At 44.3% G+C, this 17,307-nt stretch overlaps 1 protein-coding gene across 1 annotated transcript in view; it reads left to right on the forward strand.

Moving 5' to 3' along the window:
- The window catches only part of cib3 (calcium and integrin binding family member 3), a 30,116-nt gene that overhangs the window by 864 nt on the left and 11,945 nt on the right, over nucleotides 1–17,307 (forward strand). The window contains exon 2 of the mRNA XM_043720858.1: nucleotides 12,238–12,272. Coding sequence (XP_043576793.1) covers nucleotides 12,238–12,272 — 35 coding nt within the window. The remainder of the gene's footprint in view (nucleotides 1–12,237; nucleotides 12,273–17,307) is intronic.

Genomic DNA, 17,307 nt, shown 5'->3' on the forward strand with positions numbered 1-17,307 from the left:
TGCGACTCCACTTTCAAGGAGCTATGAACCTGCACTCCAAGGTCTCTTTGTTCAGTAACACTCTTCTAGGACCTTGCTGTTAAGTGTTTAAGTCCTGCTAAGATTTGCTTCCCCAAAATGCAGCACCACACGTTTATGTAAAGAGTGACTTGGTGATGGGATACCAGCCTTTGTGGAGTTATTTCACTTATGCCTCAAATGCATATCGAAAGATTATTTTTGATAAGTTGAGGGTTTTAATCTCTGCCATTCTTTCAAGCAGAGAATTCCAGGAGCTTACTACTGAGTGAAACAGTTTCTCCTCATCACTGCCTAACCCCCACCCCTAAACCTTCTACCAATTACTTTCGATCTGTGACCCTTCCCATTTGTTCTAGTTTAGCCCTTCTTAATTTTTATGCATCTCAGTTAAATCTCCACTCCACCATGTCTGTTCCCAAGAAAAGCCTATTTGATTTTCCCTCACCACAAAATTTTCCATTCTTGGCCACACCTGCAGCCTTTCTATGGCAATCATTTACTGTATTCCTTTTCTTTTATCCTATTTTCCAACACTAACTTCCAGGGAGCTCAGGCTTTGTTTGCACCACCTTTCCCTTTTAAGGCACTACAACTTGACTGTGTTCAAAATGCCTCTTCTTTGAAGATAGCCCATTGGCTGGATAAATTGCAGCTGACCAATCAATTTATTCAGCCCAGGTTCTTACTTACCCCATTGAGGTTGGCTGTTTCCCTCGTTTCATCATTTTCACTCAGGATTGTACTTCATATCATAATGTTTATGAAAAGGACAATGTTCGCTGTCCCCTAAATATCATTCTACCGGCACTTGATTATCCTCAATTTATTTTTGTCAAGTGTCCATCTGATTTCATTTTGAAATCATTAATTTTCTCCAATCCCACTACTCTCACAGACAGTGAGTTCCAGGTCATTGACCATGTGGTGTTTAATGCTTCATCCTGAATCTTTGGCTAAAATCTTAAATCTGCACACCACCCCCACCCCCCCAAACCCTTGTCCCATCAACTATTGGAAACAACTTTTCTTTCTTTGTCTTATATAAACTAGCCATGTTTATTTACTCCTCTAAAATCTCCTTAACCCAGAACTAAGGGGTCACAGTCCAAGGATACAGGGTACGAGATCAGGACAAATTTCTTCACCTCAGTGGGAGTTCTCTGCCACAGAAAGCAATTGATGGCAACTCATTATATGCTTCAAAGAGGAAATAGATCTAGTTCTTGGAGCTGAAGGGATCAAGGGGTATGGAGTCAAAACAGGAACAGGGCACTACATTGTAGAGTTAGCCATGATCACATTGAATGGCAGAGTAGGCCTGAAGGGCCAAGTGGCCTCTTCCCGATCCTGCTTCAGTAAAAGTCAATCTCCACTGTGCCTCCCTTCGCATTTTTGGTTGCTTAAACTACAGGAATGGCAAGCTAGTTATTTGTTACTGACCTGTGGACTTAGGAAGCAAACAGGATCTTACAAAGGGAGTTTGACACAAGCTCATTGAAATAACTGCACAGAGACCAGTATCCTGTCACCAAATCACCCTTTATTTACACGTACATGATACACTGGTTGTGACCAGCCAGTTCAGAGTCAGTCCCTCAAATCAGGAGATTCTCTAATGTTTTTTTTGAGACTGATATCCTGTCACCAAGTCCCCCTTTATTTACACATTAAGAGTCCATGACACTGAGCCAGCTCTCAGAGCGAACAGGATGTCTGACACTCCTGTTTATTTATTTTTTCTTTTCAGGATGAAAGACACTTTCTTTTTTCCCCCCCATTTTACCGCCTGACAGCGGTAATGCTTATTTTTCCCCAGCAACCATGTTGCTTGTGTGCAGGTGTTGGACGTAGTGGAAAAACGCGTGTAACTCTAATCTCCTGTTTATTTTTTTTTTTATTTCCCTTAATCCTCTATTTATTTATTTTATTTTTTTTACTTTCCTTTTTTCCTTTTTTTTTTAATTTAACCCCCACACTACCACCTAAGTGCGGTAGTGCTTATTTTTTTCCCCAGCACCCATGGTGTGTGTGTGCAGGTGTGAGACACAGTGAAAGACACAAAGTGCACGAATCTTTATTCAAATTCCGCCACCAGGAAGATAGGAAAACACCTGGGTGGCCAGTGACAAACACTGCCCTTCACATCAAAGGGCAGTGCTGTGTGATCAAAACAGTGAAGGGGAGGGTAGGGACTAAATCAAGATAGAGTTGGAGGGAGAAATGATGCACTCCACTCCCTGCGGCGCCCACCTCTCCCTGAACAACTCCAGGGTGTTGGTGGACACCGCGTGCTCCTTCTCCAAGGACACCCGGGCTCTAACGTAACCGCGGAAGAGGGGCAGGCAGGGCCCTAACGACCCCCTCCACGGCCCAGTGCCTGGACCTGTTGATGGCCAGGCCCAGGAGCAGATCCACGAGGAGATCTTCAGACCTGCACTCCCTCCTCCGTACCGGGTGCCCAAAGATCAGGAGCGTGGGACTGAAATGCAACCAAAAGCAGAGGTTTTTCAGAAAATCAAAAAGGGAGTGCAAACGCCCACACCCAATATACACGTGGTCCACGGACTCCACAGCGCCACAGAACAAGCAGTTGGGCTGGGAGTCCGTGAACCACCGCAACCTGCGGTTGCAGGGGACTGCTGCGTGCAGCAAATCTCCTGTTTATCTTTTTTCCATGGTGTGTATCACTCCTGTTCTTTTTTTTATCTCCTGTTTAGTTTTTTTTATTTTTTCTTCTTCGTTTTTTCTTTTTTTTTAACCCCCACACTACCACCTAATTGTGGTAGTGCTTATAAGACTTCTGTTTTTTTTTTGCTTTTTTTCTTTTTTTAAACCCCCACACTACCACCTAAGTGCAGTAGTGCTTATTTTTAATTAGCACCCATGGTGTGTGTGTGCAGGTGTGAGACACAGTGAAAGACACAAAGTGCACCAATCTTTATTCACATTCCACCACCAGGAAGATAGGAAAACACCCGGGTGGCCAGTGACAAACACTACCCTTCACATCAAAGGGCAGTGCTGTGTGATCAAAACAGTGAAGGGGAGGGTAGGGACTAAATCAAAATAGAGTTGGAGGGAGAAATGATGCACTCCACTCCCTGCAGCGCCCACCTCTCCCTGAACAACTCCAGGGTGTTGGTGGACACCGCGTGCTCCTTCTCCAAGGACACCCGGGCCCAATGTAACCGCGGAAGAGGGGCAGGCACCTGTTTATTTATTTGTTTTTTTCTTTTCTTTGGCCAGTGACAAGCACTGCCCTTCCCATCAAAGGGCAGTGCTACAAATCTTTCTTTAATTTTTTTTTCTTTTTTTTTTAATCCCCCACACTACCACCTAAGTGCGGTAGTGCTTATTTTTTTCCCCAGCACCCATGGTGTGTGTGTGCAGGTGTGAGACACAGTGAAAGACACAAAGTGCACCAATCTTTATTCACATTCCACCACCAGGAAGATAGGAAAACACCCGAGTGGCCAGTGACAAGCACTGCCCTTCACATCAAAGGGCAGTGCTGTGTGATCAAAACAGTGAAGGGGAGGGTAGGGACTAAATCAAAATAGAATTGGAGGGAGAAATGATGCACTCCACTCCCTGCGGCGCCCACCTCTCCCTGAACAACTCCAGGGTGTTGGTGGACACCGCGTGCTCCTTCTCCAAGGACACCCGGGCCCTAACGTAACCGCGGAAGAGGGGCAGGCAACCAGAATTCCTTGATTGGCACAAATTAACAACCCTAATCTTATCGTCAATGAGATCCACCTGGTTCTAAACACTATACCTTCCCCCACCCCACCCTTCTGCCCTCAAGTCTGGGGATGTAGGCCTGTTCTTTCTCATGTAGCTTCTCCTGGAACTGTTTTGCTCTTCCATCCAGAGCATTTCCTCCTCTTCTGGCAGTAACAGTATTGAGGCTGCATTCGTCTTGGACTCTGAGGTTTCTTCGATGTTAGACAGAGTGGGAGAACCCACAATTTCTGACAGGCCTTCTAGCTGGTCTGAGGGGCCAGTTATGCGTTGCTTTTGCTCCATTTGCATGATAGCAGCTTTCAGGTGATCCACATGTTTGTTCAGGCATACCTCACCTACCTGAACTTCATATGTTATGGGGCCTGACCTCGCACTGAGCTCTCCTCATACGCAAACAGAGCCATTTCCACGGTTTCTTCATCCTCTGATTAGAGGAAGCATATGTCCAGCATTGGCGTTCCTGCTGCTGTTTTATTGTCCCCGTCCCAAGTCCAGGGATATCGGCATTAACCTTGTGCTGTCTCTTCTCCCCATCAGCAACTCTGCTGGAAATGTCCCATTAGTTGCGTGAGGGGTGATGCAATAATCTAACAGGAACCGAGACAGTGTGGCATTGAGTAAAGCTGTAGGCTGTTTCTTTAAGCCTGCCTTCAATGTTTGGACTGCCCTTTTCTCCAGACCATTGGACAATGGATGGTATGGAGCTGTCTGAACATGCCGAATACCATGCAACTTTAGGAAGAACTCTCATTCCCTGCTGGTAAATGGCATTCCACTGCCAGTGATCAATACTTCCATGTATTGCAAATGATACTAGCAGCTTTTCAATTGTCATCCCCGAGTTTGCCAACTTTGAATGGGCATCCACAATGACCAGGAACATTGAGCCCATGAAAGGGCTGCCATTGTCAACATATAACTAAGACGAGGGCTTACTTGGCCATTCCCACGAATGTTGGGGCACCGGTGGCAATTTTTGTTGGCACTCTGGGCACTGCCCCACCAACGCAGCAATGTTAGCCACCAATCCTGGCCAGCAGGCATAACTTCTTGCCAACATCTTCATTTTGGAGAGCCCTCGGTGACCCTGGTGGAGTTCAGCCAGTATCTGGCAGTGACCTTTACCTTGAGGCAATGACCCTTGCTCCCCACAGTACTTTGCTGTCCTCTACAGTGATCTGGTCTCGCCAAGTCCAGAAAGGTTTCAATTGTGGTTGTGGTGGCTCCTCTGTTTTTCCTCATTACAGTCAGCTGTTTTAGTTTTGCCAGCATGGAATCTTTGTGTCCACAGTCAGCTATTATCAGTGACTAGAAGCATGTCCATAAAGTATCGAATCAGAAGGGACTTTGCATTAACCAAAAGCATTAGCCACTTGGTCTCATGGGCGGTGTTCCAACTTGTACTTGTATGCACTGAGAATAAGGGCCCAATGCTGAATTCCATCAGAAAGTATGGGTGGCACCGCATTGTCTTCTTTAAGTGGTCCTAGCAGAGGTTTGCGGTCTGTTACCATGGCAATTTCACATCTGTAAAGGTGTTGGTGGAACTTTCCCACACCAAAGATGACCGACAAACCTTTCTCCATCTAGGTGTATTAGCATTCAGCAGCAGCCAATCTGGGCAGCATATGCTATTGAGCGTTCCTCTGCCAGTGAGCCAAAACTGCCCTGATATCATAAGGGGAGGCATCATATATCAGTAAGACCTCTTGCTTTGGATTTTAGTGGGCCAACACCTTCAATGACGATAGCAGCTTTTTCACTTCCCCTAACGGCTAATTAGAGTCATGGAGACGTACAGCACAGGGACAGACTCTTGGTCCAACTTGTCCATGCCAAACAGATTCTCCATTAGTCTATCCCATTTGCCAGCATTTGACCATATTCCTCTAAACCCTTCCTACTCATACCCATCTGGATGCCTTTTAAAATGTTGTAATTGTACCAGCCTCATTCCACACACACACACACATACATACATCCCTCTGTATAGAAAAAGATGCCCCTTAGGTCCCTTTTAAATCTTTTCCTTCTCACATTTAAACTTGTGCCCTCTAGATTTGGACTCCCCCCCCCAACTTCAGGGGAAAGACCTTGGCTGTACACCCTCTTAATGCCCCTTGTGATTTTATGAACTTCTATGAGGTCATCTGTCAACCTTCAATGCTCCAGGAAAGGTAGTCCCAGTTGACTCATCTTCTGCCCATAGCTCAAATGCTCTATCTCTGGAAACATCTTTGTAAATAGTTTCTGAACCCTTTTCAAGTTTCACAACATCCTTCCTATAGCAGGGAGATCAGAATTGCACACAGTTTTCCAAAACTGGCCTCACCAATGTCCTGTACAGCCATAACATAACCTCCCAACTCCTGTACTCACTGAATGCACCGATGGAATCAATAAAGGCAAGCAGACCAAATACAGCCTTTGTTGCTCTATCTACCTGCGACTCCACTTTCAAGAATCTATGAACCTGCACTCCAAGATTTCTTTGTTCAGCAACACTTGCCAGGATATTACCATTAAGTGTGTAAGTCCTGTCCTGACTTTCCTTTCCAAAATTCATTTATCTAAATTAAACTCCATCTGCCACTCCTCGGCCCATCAGTCCATCTGATCAAGGTCTGGTTGTACTCTGAGGTAACCTTCTTTGCTGTTCACTGCACCTCCAATTTTGATGTCATCTGCAAACTTACTAACCATACCTCCTATTTTCACATCCAAATCATTTATATAAAATGATTAAAAAGTAGGTGACACAGCACTGATCTTGTGGCACCCCACTGGTCACAGGCCAGCAGTCTGGCAAGCAATCCGCCACAACATTCTATTGCTTACCTTCGAGCCAATTTTCTATCCAAATGGCTAATCTAGCCTTTATAACCAGTCTGCCATGTGGAACCTGGTCAAATACTTCACTGAAGTCCAAATAGGGAATGTCCACCACTCTGCCTTCATCAATTTTCGTCACTTCTTAAAAAACTCAATCAAGTTAGCGAGGCGCTATTTTCCACGCACAAAGCCAGGTTGACAATCCATAATCAGTCCTTGCCTTTCCAAATACATGTACATCCTGTCTCAGAATCCCCTCCAACAACTTAACCATCACTGATGTCAGGCTCACTGGTCTATAGTTCCCTGGTTTGACTTTCCACTGTTCTTAAATAATGGCACCATGTTAGCCAACCTCCAGTCTCCCAGCACCTCACCTGTGGCTACTGATGATTACAAATATCTAAGCAAGGGGCCCAGCAATCACTTCCCTAGCTTACCACAAAGAGTTCTGGGGTACACCTGATCAAGTCCTGGGGATTTATCCATCTTTTTTGCATTTTCAAGCTATCACTATTTGTTTCCCCAAGTTCTTCCATAACTTTTTCCACAGTGAACACTGATGTGAAATACTCGTGAAACACCCATCCCCTGCGGTTCTACACACAGGCTGCCTTGCTGATCTTTAAGGGGCCCTATCCTCTCCCAGTCCTTAATGTAGTCATAGAATCCCTTTGGATTCTCCTAACCCTATCTGCCTGAAGCTATCTCATGTCACCTTTTTGCCCTCCTGATTTCCCTTTTAAATATGCTCTGACTGTCTTTCTACTCTTGGGTGGCACGATGGCTCAGTGGTTAGCACTGCTGCCTCACAGCGCCAGGGACCCAGGTTCAATTTCTACCTCAGGCAACTGTCTGTGTAGAGTATGCACTCCCTGTGTCTGTGTGGGTTTCCTCCGGGTGCTCCAGTTTCCTCCCACAGTCCAAAGATATGCAGGTTAGGTGAATTGGCCATGCTAAATTGCCCATAGTGTTAGGTGCATTTGTCAGGGGTGAATGTCGGGGAATGGGTCTTGGTGAGTTGCTCTTCAGAGGATCAGTGTGGACTTGTTGGGCTGAAGGGCCTGTTTCCACAGTGTAGGGAATCTAATCTAATCTTCTAGGGATTCACTCGATCTCTGTTATGTATACCTGACCTGCGTTTCCTTCTTTTTTTCTTGGCCAGAGCCTCAATTTATCTGATCATCCAATATTCCTAACCTCTACCAGCCTTGCCCTTATACTAACAGGAATGTACTATCTCTCATTATGTCATTTTTTTGAAGGCTTCCCACTTTCCAGCCATCCCTTTACCTGCAAATATCTGCTACCAATCAACTTTTGAAAGTTCTTGCTGGAGACCATCAAAATTGTCCTTCCTCTAATTTAGAACTCTAACTTTTAGATGAGGTCTTCTTGGCTATGTGAGGATTTTCAAGGCTGACCCTTTTTCAATGGCCAATGTAAGGGTGCCAAGATAGAGGTCAGATTACATATGAATTTTCTGTAATAATTCACCAACCCATGGAAAGACCTAAGCTCTGGTTCAGATGTGGGAGCTAGGGCACATTTGATCACTGTCACTTTATTCTCCAATAGGTGTAACCAGTTTTGTCGACTCTGTGACCTGTTATGGTCCAGGCCAGATCCCCTCAAAATATTTCAAGAAAGCAGTCCAGACCCTAACTTTGCAAGGTGTTTTAAGCAGGTGTAACGTGGATATCCCAGGAGAGAAGCAGCTGGTCAAACACAGGATCTTACAGGAAAGAGGACCAGCTACCTTGTGTCCATCAGCTTCAAAACTGCCTGACTGCTTTCAGTGAATGGGAGAAAGTGAGGACTGCAGATGCTGGAGATCAGTGTCTGATTAGATTAGATTACTTACAGTGTGGAAACAGGCCCTTCAGCCCAACAAGTCCACACCGACCCACCGAAGCGCAACCCACCCATACCCCTACATTTACCCCTTACCTAACACTACGGGCAATTTAGCATGACCAATGCACATCTTTGGACTGTGGGAGGAAACCGGAGCACCCGGAGGAAACCCATGCAGACACGGGGAGAACGTGCAAACTCCACACAGTCAGTCGCCTGAGGCGGGAATTGAACCCGGGTCTCTGGCGCTGTGAGGCAGCAGTGCTAACCACTGAGGAGCAGGAGAATCAATGTTTCGGGCAAGGAAATTCAGGAATTTCTGATGAAGGGCTCTTGCCTGAATTGTCGATTCTCCTGCTCTTTGGATGCTGCCTGACTTGCTGTGTTTTTCCAGCACCACCCTCTCGCCACTGCTTTCAGTGAATAGCCAGACTAAAACCAAACCAAACCAGAGTAAAGCTGTGCTGGGAGAACTGGCCACTCCCCTTTCATTGTACAAGTGCTTTTTCCCCAAAAAAACCTGAAAGCTTTTCCTGAGGCAGTATGTGTTAGCTATAATTAAACTGGCCCTAAAACCCTTCAACTTAGACTTTTCAGAGTATGTGTCTTTTATGACCTCTCTAAACAAAAAAACCACCAAGGACAACATAACCTTGTTAAAGGAGCAGCATCGTCCTATACGCAAGTCGGTCACTTGGGACACCAGGAACGCACACTTCTCTTCTCAGGCGTGTGCCCTCCTGGGAGAAGCATTTATACACTCTGTCCGCGTTCTCCAAATGCTCTTTATTGCTTATTTACCATTTATCATTTACCATCCAGATAAATGGTAACCTAGGGTGCCCTTGTAAAATGTTCTTCATCGTCTGCTGGAAAAGAGCACAGGCTGATGCGACCCCAAATGGCAGCCTTGTATATTGGTACACACCCATATGGGTCTCAATTGTGGCATACTTCTGGGATGAAAATGTGTTGCTGGAAAAGCGCAGCAAGTCAGGTAGCATCCAAGGAACAGGAGAATCGACGTTTCAGGAATCCTGAAGAAGGGCTTATGCCCGAAACGTCGATTCTCCTGTTCCTTGGATTCTGCCTGACCTGCTGTGCTTTTCCAGCACACATTTTCAGCTCTGATCTCCAGCATCTGCAGCCCTCACTTTCTTCTCGCATACTTCTGGAACTCAATCTAGTTGCAATTGTAGATAGGCATGGCTCATGTCTCGCTTCATGAAGAACTACCACTTTTGTGTACAAGTCCTCTATGTGAGGGATTGGGTATTTATCCAGCTACAAGAAGCTGTTTAACATTTGCTTAAATTGCCCACAAAGGCAAACCAACCCATTGGGTGTCACAATTGGAAATGTGTTGCTGGAAAAGCGCAGCAGGTCAGGCAGCATCTAGGGAACAGGAGAATCGACGTTTCGGGCATTAGCCCTTCTTCAGGAAATTGTCACAATTGGTACAACTGGTGCTGCCCTTTTCACAAACTACACTGGTTTGATGATTCCTTCATTTTCCAGCCTCTTTATTTCTGCCTCTACTTTTGCCCAGAAGGCAAATGGCACTGGGTGGGCCTTTCAAAAATCACGGAATTACGTCCTGGTCAACGTATAAAGTGGCTTTGGCCCCTTTGATAGTCCCTGGTCTTTCCTGAAAACGCCTGGGTATTTCACTAGGATTTCATTCAGGCAGCCATTTTATAATCGAAAAATGTTGAGCCAATCAAGGTGAATCTTTCTTAACCAATTCTGCCCCAATAGGCTTGGGCCAGAGCGTCTTAGAGAGAATCAGTGATAACTCCACTAACTGCTTCTCATAGGAGACCGGAACTGAAGTCATACACTTAATCTGTAACGGTTCCCCATTGTATGTTCTCAGTCTGGCTGAAATCTTGGGCATACTTAAGGGTTGGAGTCCAGAGTGAATCTTGTCAAAGACCACTTCTGCAAACACTGAATGAGCTACATCATTATCAACCTCCATGAGAACCAGGTGACCATTTAACCATACCTTAATTTTAACTGAGTCTGATTTGGATGTTGCTAAGCAATTTAACTGCACCATCCTACATGTAGGCGGACTTTTCAGGGTGTACATTCTCCTGGATGCTAGCCTCTAAGTTCTCTTACTTAAGTCAGACCTTGCAGGACTCCTTTGCTGTACAATGGCTTGTCAGGACAGATCCTGAAGAACCTTTTAGCCATTTGTCAGAGGGTTGGTTTTATTGTGGAGTTTTGATGTGGGCTGACCAAGGGTCCCTCTGCTCTGAATGTGCCCTGCGTGATGTTATGCAGTTGCCTTCACCCAAGCTCAATCGGATCGATGAGGTGATTGACTTCCATTGGGACGCCCTGTAGCCCGCACGTTCTACTTGCTGCATTTTCTAATGACAAGGCCAGTTGCAGTGACCATTTGAAGTCCAGTCAGACTTCAGCTAGAAGACACTTCTGCATGGTTACATTAATCCCGCAGACCAAATGGTCTCTCAGCATTTTATTCAGGCTTAACCCACAATCACACGCCTCTGCCACTCATCTTAAATTTCGTCAAAAATCCTGATACGGATTTCCCAGCCGAATAAAACCGATAGCATCTCAGAATTGGAAGAGGTTTGGGGCTATAACATTCCTTAACCAAATCTGTCAACTCTTGGAAGGTTTCAGTGTCTGGTGCCTCTGGGAAAGTTAAGCCCCCAGAATCAAAAATGCTGGGGTCTGCGAGCGGTCAGAGGGATTACTTGCTGGTTTTCGTCTGCCCCAATGTCACTTGCCCAGAAAAACATATCGCATTCTTTCCACCTAATGGCTCCAGTCTTCAATAGCAAGATCTAATGAGTTAAGCTTCCCAAATAAAAGCATGATGCCAGAAATGCTTACCCCCAACTCAAAGACGATTGCAGCCAGCAAATGTTCTTCAGGCATGTACTGATTCTCCTGTTGCCACTGAAATAACTGCATGGAGGCCAATCTCCCATCATCCTTTATTTATATGTGTACAGCACATTGGCTGTGACCAGCTAGCTTGGAGTCAGTCTATCTGAATCTCCTGTTTATAGCTGTATGCCAGAGCTCCATGATTGGGGTTGTTAACCTGGGTCAGTGAGATCCACCTGGTTCCAATCACTACACCTAGCAAAAATAAAAGCAAATTGTGTGCTGGGGTTAAACTTGCGAAACAGGAAGCCCCCAGGGTTTGTTACTTGAATGGCCATTCAGTGTATCCAAACAGTGTCAAAGTGGTAATAAACAAAGCATTAAAACAAGAACAAATAAAGATTTTTAGGTTTCTAAACCAGTTGGGTTCCCTGAAATTATGCTGGAGAGTGTCTGACATTGCCTACATTTCTTGTAAATGTGACCTAGGAGACTGGAGATTGTGCTTTTTTTTAAATTCATGGGAGGGAATGTCTAAAAGGCATATAAATCACCTAAAGGTATAAAGCTGCAATATTCTTGCCTCAACCTCAGAGAGGAAAATGATTGTATGTGTTAGCTCTGTGCCAGTGACTATTTTAAATTATTGTTCCCTCATTATTGCCACTGTATCCAGAGGAAATAATCTTTCCTCAGTCACTGCATCAAAACCTCCCCTGCTCCTGTGTGGTTCGGCCCTAACTTTCCTCAGAGCTTCCCCTTCCTGGTGTTAAGAGAGTTGTTACTCTGCAATAAATGTTTAAAAGATTCTCCAGAATCCAAATCCATGATATCATGTTCATTGTCATTCATTGATTGTGGATTGACGATTTTATTTTAATAGCATGTTCAATATCTTCTTTTTTAAAGGATTGTACCTTTTTCACACGGAAAGAAATCCTGAGGTGAGTGGTGCGCATCAGTTACCTGTGCTAGCGCTGGCTGTCAGCATCTGAAACTGCTTCTTGTGTCTGTGTCCTCAAACACAGGCACCTATCCAACTACTGCTCCTGCCTTAACCAGTTAGTGTCAGTACATGAGAGGTGATATAAGGAACTGTCAGCCCCAGTTCCCAGTGGTGTCAGTCAATGACATGGGTATGGAGAAACTCCTTGGGTCATGGCAGAAAGGAAGGAGAAAGCAGAATGTTGGAGCAGGAATCATAGAATCCCTACAGTGTGGAAGCAGGCCCTTCAGCCCAACAGGTCCACACCCACCCTCTGAAGAGTAACCCATCCAAATCCATTCCCTTAACCTATCCTATATTTTACCCCTGACTAATGCACCTAATCATCACATCCATGAACACTATGTGCAATTTAGCATGACTAATTCACCCTAACCTGCTCATCTTTGTGACCATGGGAGGAAACCAGAGCACCCTAAGGAAACCCACACAGACACTGGGAGAACGTACAAACTCGACACACAGACAGTCGCCTGAGGCTGGATTCGAACCCATGTCCCTAGCGCTGTGAGGCAGCAGTGCTAACCACTAAGCCACCGTGCCCAGGAGAGGTGAAGGCTGTTAGTTGCCTTAGTGAGGGGAGTTATGATCTAATGTGGTCTGAAGGAATGCTTGAGACCTGATGGATTGAAAGAATACTTGATGGATATATTAATTGAGTTAATTTGGTTTAAGTTGCTTGTACACATATGGAAGCTCATAACGTGAGATTTATGGAGTGTAGCTAACTGAAATAAAACTCTGACATTATAGTGTGGACTTGAATTCTGTTTGAATGCAGTTATCTTTTGGAGTATAACATTGGTAGCAGAGGATGGTTGAGTCAAATTATCAAGTCTTAGGATATGATTATCCATCTTTTTTATGAAAATGAGTCTCATGACCAGGGAAGAATAAGGTTGCAGTGGAGACATGGGTTTACTGAAGAGGAAACAATGTATGGCCTTGCTTTTTTTTAGAACTGGAGCTTGATGGTTTAGTAATGATTGGATAGATTGATAATGAGTTGGAGGGTAGGGTGGTAGTTTGCTAATGATGAATTCAGAGATACATGTGTGAATATGAAATAATAGTTATAAATACAGCAGCAGAAAGCTTTTTTAAGCAAAGGAACGTGAAAGGAACCATCAATAGTAGACAAAAAGGTTCAAACGATTTTGGCAATTCAGCCAAACCATAATTTATCATTTGCACGAGTGTGGGCTGCACATGGTAAGAGTTTGTTGAAAATGGTGGGAACATTTTGTCCATATCAATGAAGTTTTGGTGGAATCCTCAGTTCCAGTAGTAATAAGTGATCAGCCCCTGACTTGTGAAAAGTCAACAATTAGAGGGTTTTTTTTCAGAGCATTTGAATGCACTGCATACAGATAGAAATGTTTTTACTAAACCAAAGTCTCAAAGAATTCAGCAAGCCTTAAGGTGAGGATATTGGAAACCATTTTCAACTGGGATATATGGTTAATTATGGGAGACAGGAACTCAAAAATTGGAGAGGTCAGGGGTGAGTGGTAAAGATGGAAATCAGAATGTTCAGGTTCGCTGTTCAAGTTTGCTTGGTATGGATTACAAATTTGCAGATTCTGAAGGAGTTATGGCCGATAGTGAAATTCCACATTCCTCACATATCTGAATGTTACACAACCACAAAGGTTAAACTGCCACAGTTGACAGTGTGCCTGATGATGGACAGATCAGTTCTGATATCAATAGGAGGACATCAGTTCCAAAGGAGAATACCAAAGTCAAAAATCTACCAGGAGGGACTAGTAAAAAGAGAGATGAGATTATTATGAGCAGGCGGGATGAGGGGTATGGGGTTAGGCTCATGGATTGGGAATATGAAGTACAAAGATGGAAGGCAAGAAAGCATAGTGTAAGCTCAAATAGTGTGTTTGAGCAATGAACATAGGAAAAGATGTGGAAGAAACTGTTGAAAGAAATCCTATTAATGGAGGGGGAGGGTGGCCAAACAGTAACAATCCAGAAAGAGATAGAAGGAACAGTAGAGGGGAAGTTGGAACGGGACAAGAAATGCAGTGCAAATCAGTGAGTGATTGATAAAAGCAGAAGAGAAGCAATGATGATTGCACAAGGAATGAAGTGACTATACCAGTAAGCTTCTATTCTTTGTTTTAATGTAATTACTTAATCAACTATAATATAAGACAGGCTCAAGTAGCGAGTGTAAAATTAAAGCCAAAATTGATGATTTATCTTAATTACAGTCATTCCACTTAATTAATCAGATATAGAGAAAAGGGTAGATTGAACAGAAAGGGTTAGCAACATAGCCAAATGTCATGTATGGAGGGAAGAATTACAAAGAACCACTTCCATGAACTCCCTGTAACACAAAGTGACTCCTGCCTGGGTCTTTTTCTTAGACTGTGGAGAAATATTTATGATTCCTTTCCAGATCCTCTGGAATTAACCTCTCATAATTCTGATAGCCTAAACTTTCTCAGTTTTAGCAACTTGAAGAGTTTGGATAGAAATCTTCTGGCTTGAAATCTCCACAGACTAGAAACCATTTCAGCTCAGGTCAATGGTTCTTCTGCACTATTAGCTTGATTCTCCTGCTTGGAGAAAATTGTTCTTTCTTCTGAAGTGAGCTCCTGATTCTCTGAACTGAACTCAAATGCTAGAACTAACAGCTTTCTGCTCTGTTATAAACTCAACAGTCATTAACATCACCTCCACTAACAATATGAGGGCTCTTCCAGACACTTATGGAATCATAGAGTCATAGAGACGTACATGGAAACAGACCCTTCGGCCCAACCCGTCCATGCCGACCAGATATCCTAACCCAATTTAGTCCCACCTGCTTGCACCTGGCCCATATCCCTCCAAATTGTCTGCAGTCACATCATTTCTTGGAATGGATGCAGCTTGGTCACCATTCCAAATGACCTTCCAACCTATTCAAAAAATTACTTTCATAAGAACTGACTGTCTTCCATCCACCTCTAGTTTAAAATCCAAATCCTAAAGCATATCTAATTAACCTATCAGTAGAATATTCACTTTATTTTCATGGCATAGACTAGAATCCCTACAATATGAAAACAGGCTATTAAGCCCAACGAGTCCACGCCAACCCTCTGAACAGTATCACACCTAGACACATTCCCCTACTTTATATTTACCCCCGACTAATGCACCTAACCTACTCTCCCTGAACACTATGGGAATTTTAGCATGGCCAATACACCTAAGCAGCATGTTTTTGGATTGTGGGAGGAAACCCACACAGACACAGGGAGAATGTGCAAACTCCACGCAGACAGTCACCCAAGGCTGGAATCGAACCCGGGTACCGGGCGCTGTGAGGCAGCAGTGCTGACCACTGAGCCACCATGCTGCATGTCTGCTAACTTCACTCAAGTCTGTGTGGCACTGTATTAAATACCAATTTTATCAAATATTGAAAGTCCATGTACAGCACTTCAACAGCATTACACTCATCAATAACGTCTGTTTCCTCAAAGAGAAACTTACAGCAAGTTAGATAAACATGGCTTTATATTAAGAAATTCTTGTTGACTTATCAACAAACCAGCACTCTTTCTTTTGTAGTGTAAATTGTACTTTTGTATTTGTTCATGGGATGTGGGCTTCACTAGCTGGGCCAGCATTTGTTGCCCATCCTTAGTTGTTCTGACTGTGCCTTGTAGATGATGGCTTGCCTTTGGAGTGGTAGGTGAGTTAAGTGCTGCAGTATTCCTAGCCTCTGATCTGTCCTTATAGCTACTGTATCTATTTGGTTGGTCCAATTTAGTTTGGTCACTCCAAGAATATTGATGTTGGGAGATGCCAATGAATGTCAAAGGGTGGATTCTTTCATGTTGGAGATTGTGCTAGAGAATGACAAATGTGATATGCCACTTGTCAGTCCAAACCTGTTTCATTGATCAAGACAGGAAATGTTTAAGGTTGCGGACATGGTGCCAATTAAGTGGGCTGCTTTGTCCTAGATGGTGTCAAGTTTCTTAAATGTTATTGGAGCCACACTCTTCCAGGCAAATGGGGAATATTCCACTACACTCCTGACCTGAGCCTTGTAGATGCTGGACAGGCTTTGGGTAGTTGGGAAGTGAGTTGCTCATTGCAAATTTAGCTTTTGTGCATTTGTTCTAATGGGTGCAAGACAATCTGCTTTTACTTCAGCTCAATCTGCCTCTGAAAAACAGATCATAGAATCATAGATCATAGAATCCCTGCAGTGTGGAAGCTGACTATTTGGCTTTTCGAGTTGACACTGACCCTCCAAAGAGCATCCCACCCAGACCCACTTTGTCCCTACAACCCCATATTTCCCATGGCTAGCCCACCTAGCTTATACACTAGGTGGAATAGCCGTGTTAAATTGCCCATAAACTGCAGATCTTTGGATTGTTGGAGGAAACTGGAGCACCCAGACGAAAGTCATGCAGACACTGGGAGAAGGTGCAAACTCCACACACGACAGTCACCCAAGGGTGGAAATTGAACTCAGGTCCCTGGCACTGAGGTAGCAGTGCTAACCAATGATCTCATCGAAGTTCTGAAGAAGATTTGTAGCGCAGGTTGTTGACTTGATTGCTGAGCTGGTAATTTTGTTTGCAGACATTTCGTCTCCATTCCAGGTAACATCGTCAGTGCGCCTCTGGTGGAGTGTTGGTGCTCTGTCTGTAACAGGGCCAAAATTATTCCCTCTGGTCCTGGGTTCTCCCACAAGGAGAAACAATCTTTCCACATCCACCCTGTCTAATCCTGTAAGAATCCTGTATGTTTCAATAAAGTCATCTCTCATTCTCCCACCAATGAGTATAGGCCCAATCTACTCAACCTCTCCTCATTAGACAGTCCCCTCATTAGATCAGTCGAGTGAAAACAGCATTAACGTTGATTTCACCAGTTTTCAAACCGCCCCTCCCACACCTCATCCCAGATCCAACCCTCCAACCGGGCACTGCCCTCCTGAACTG

This window comes from Chiloscyllium plagiosum, chromosome 31 (assembly GCF_004010195.1).
Source record: "Chiloscyllium plagiosum isolate BGI_BamShark_2017 chromosome 31, ASM401019v2, whole genome shotgun sequence".
NCBI lineage: Eukaryota > Metazoa > Chordata > Chondrichthyes > Orectolobiformes > Hemiscylliidae > Chiloscyllium > Chiloscyllium plagiosum.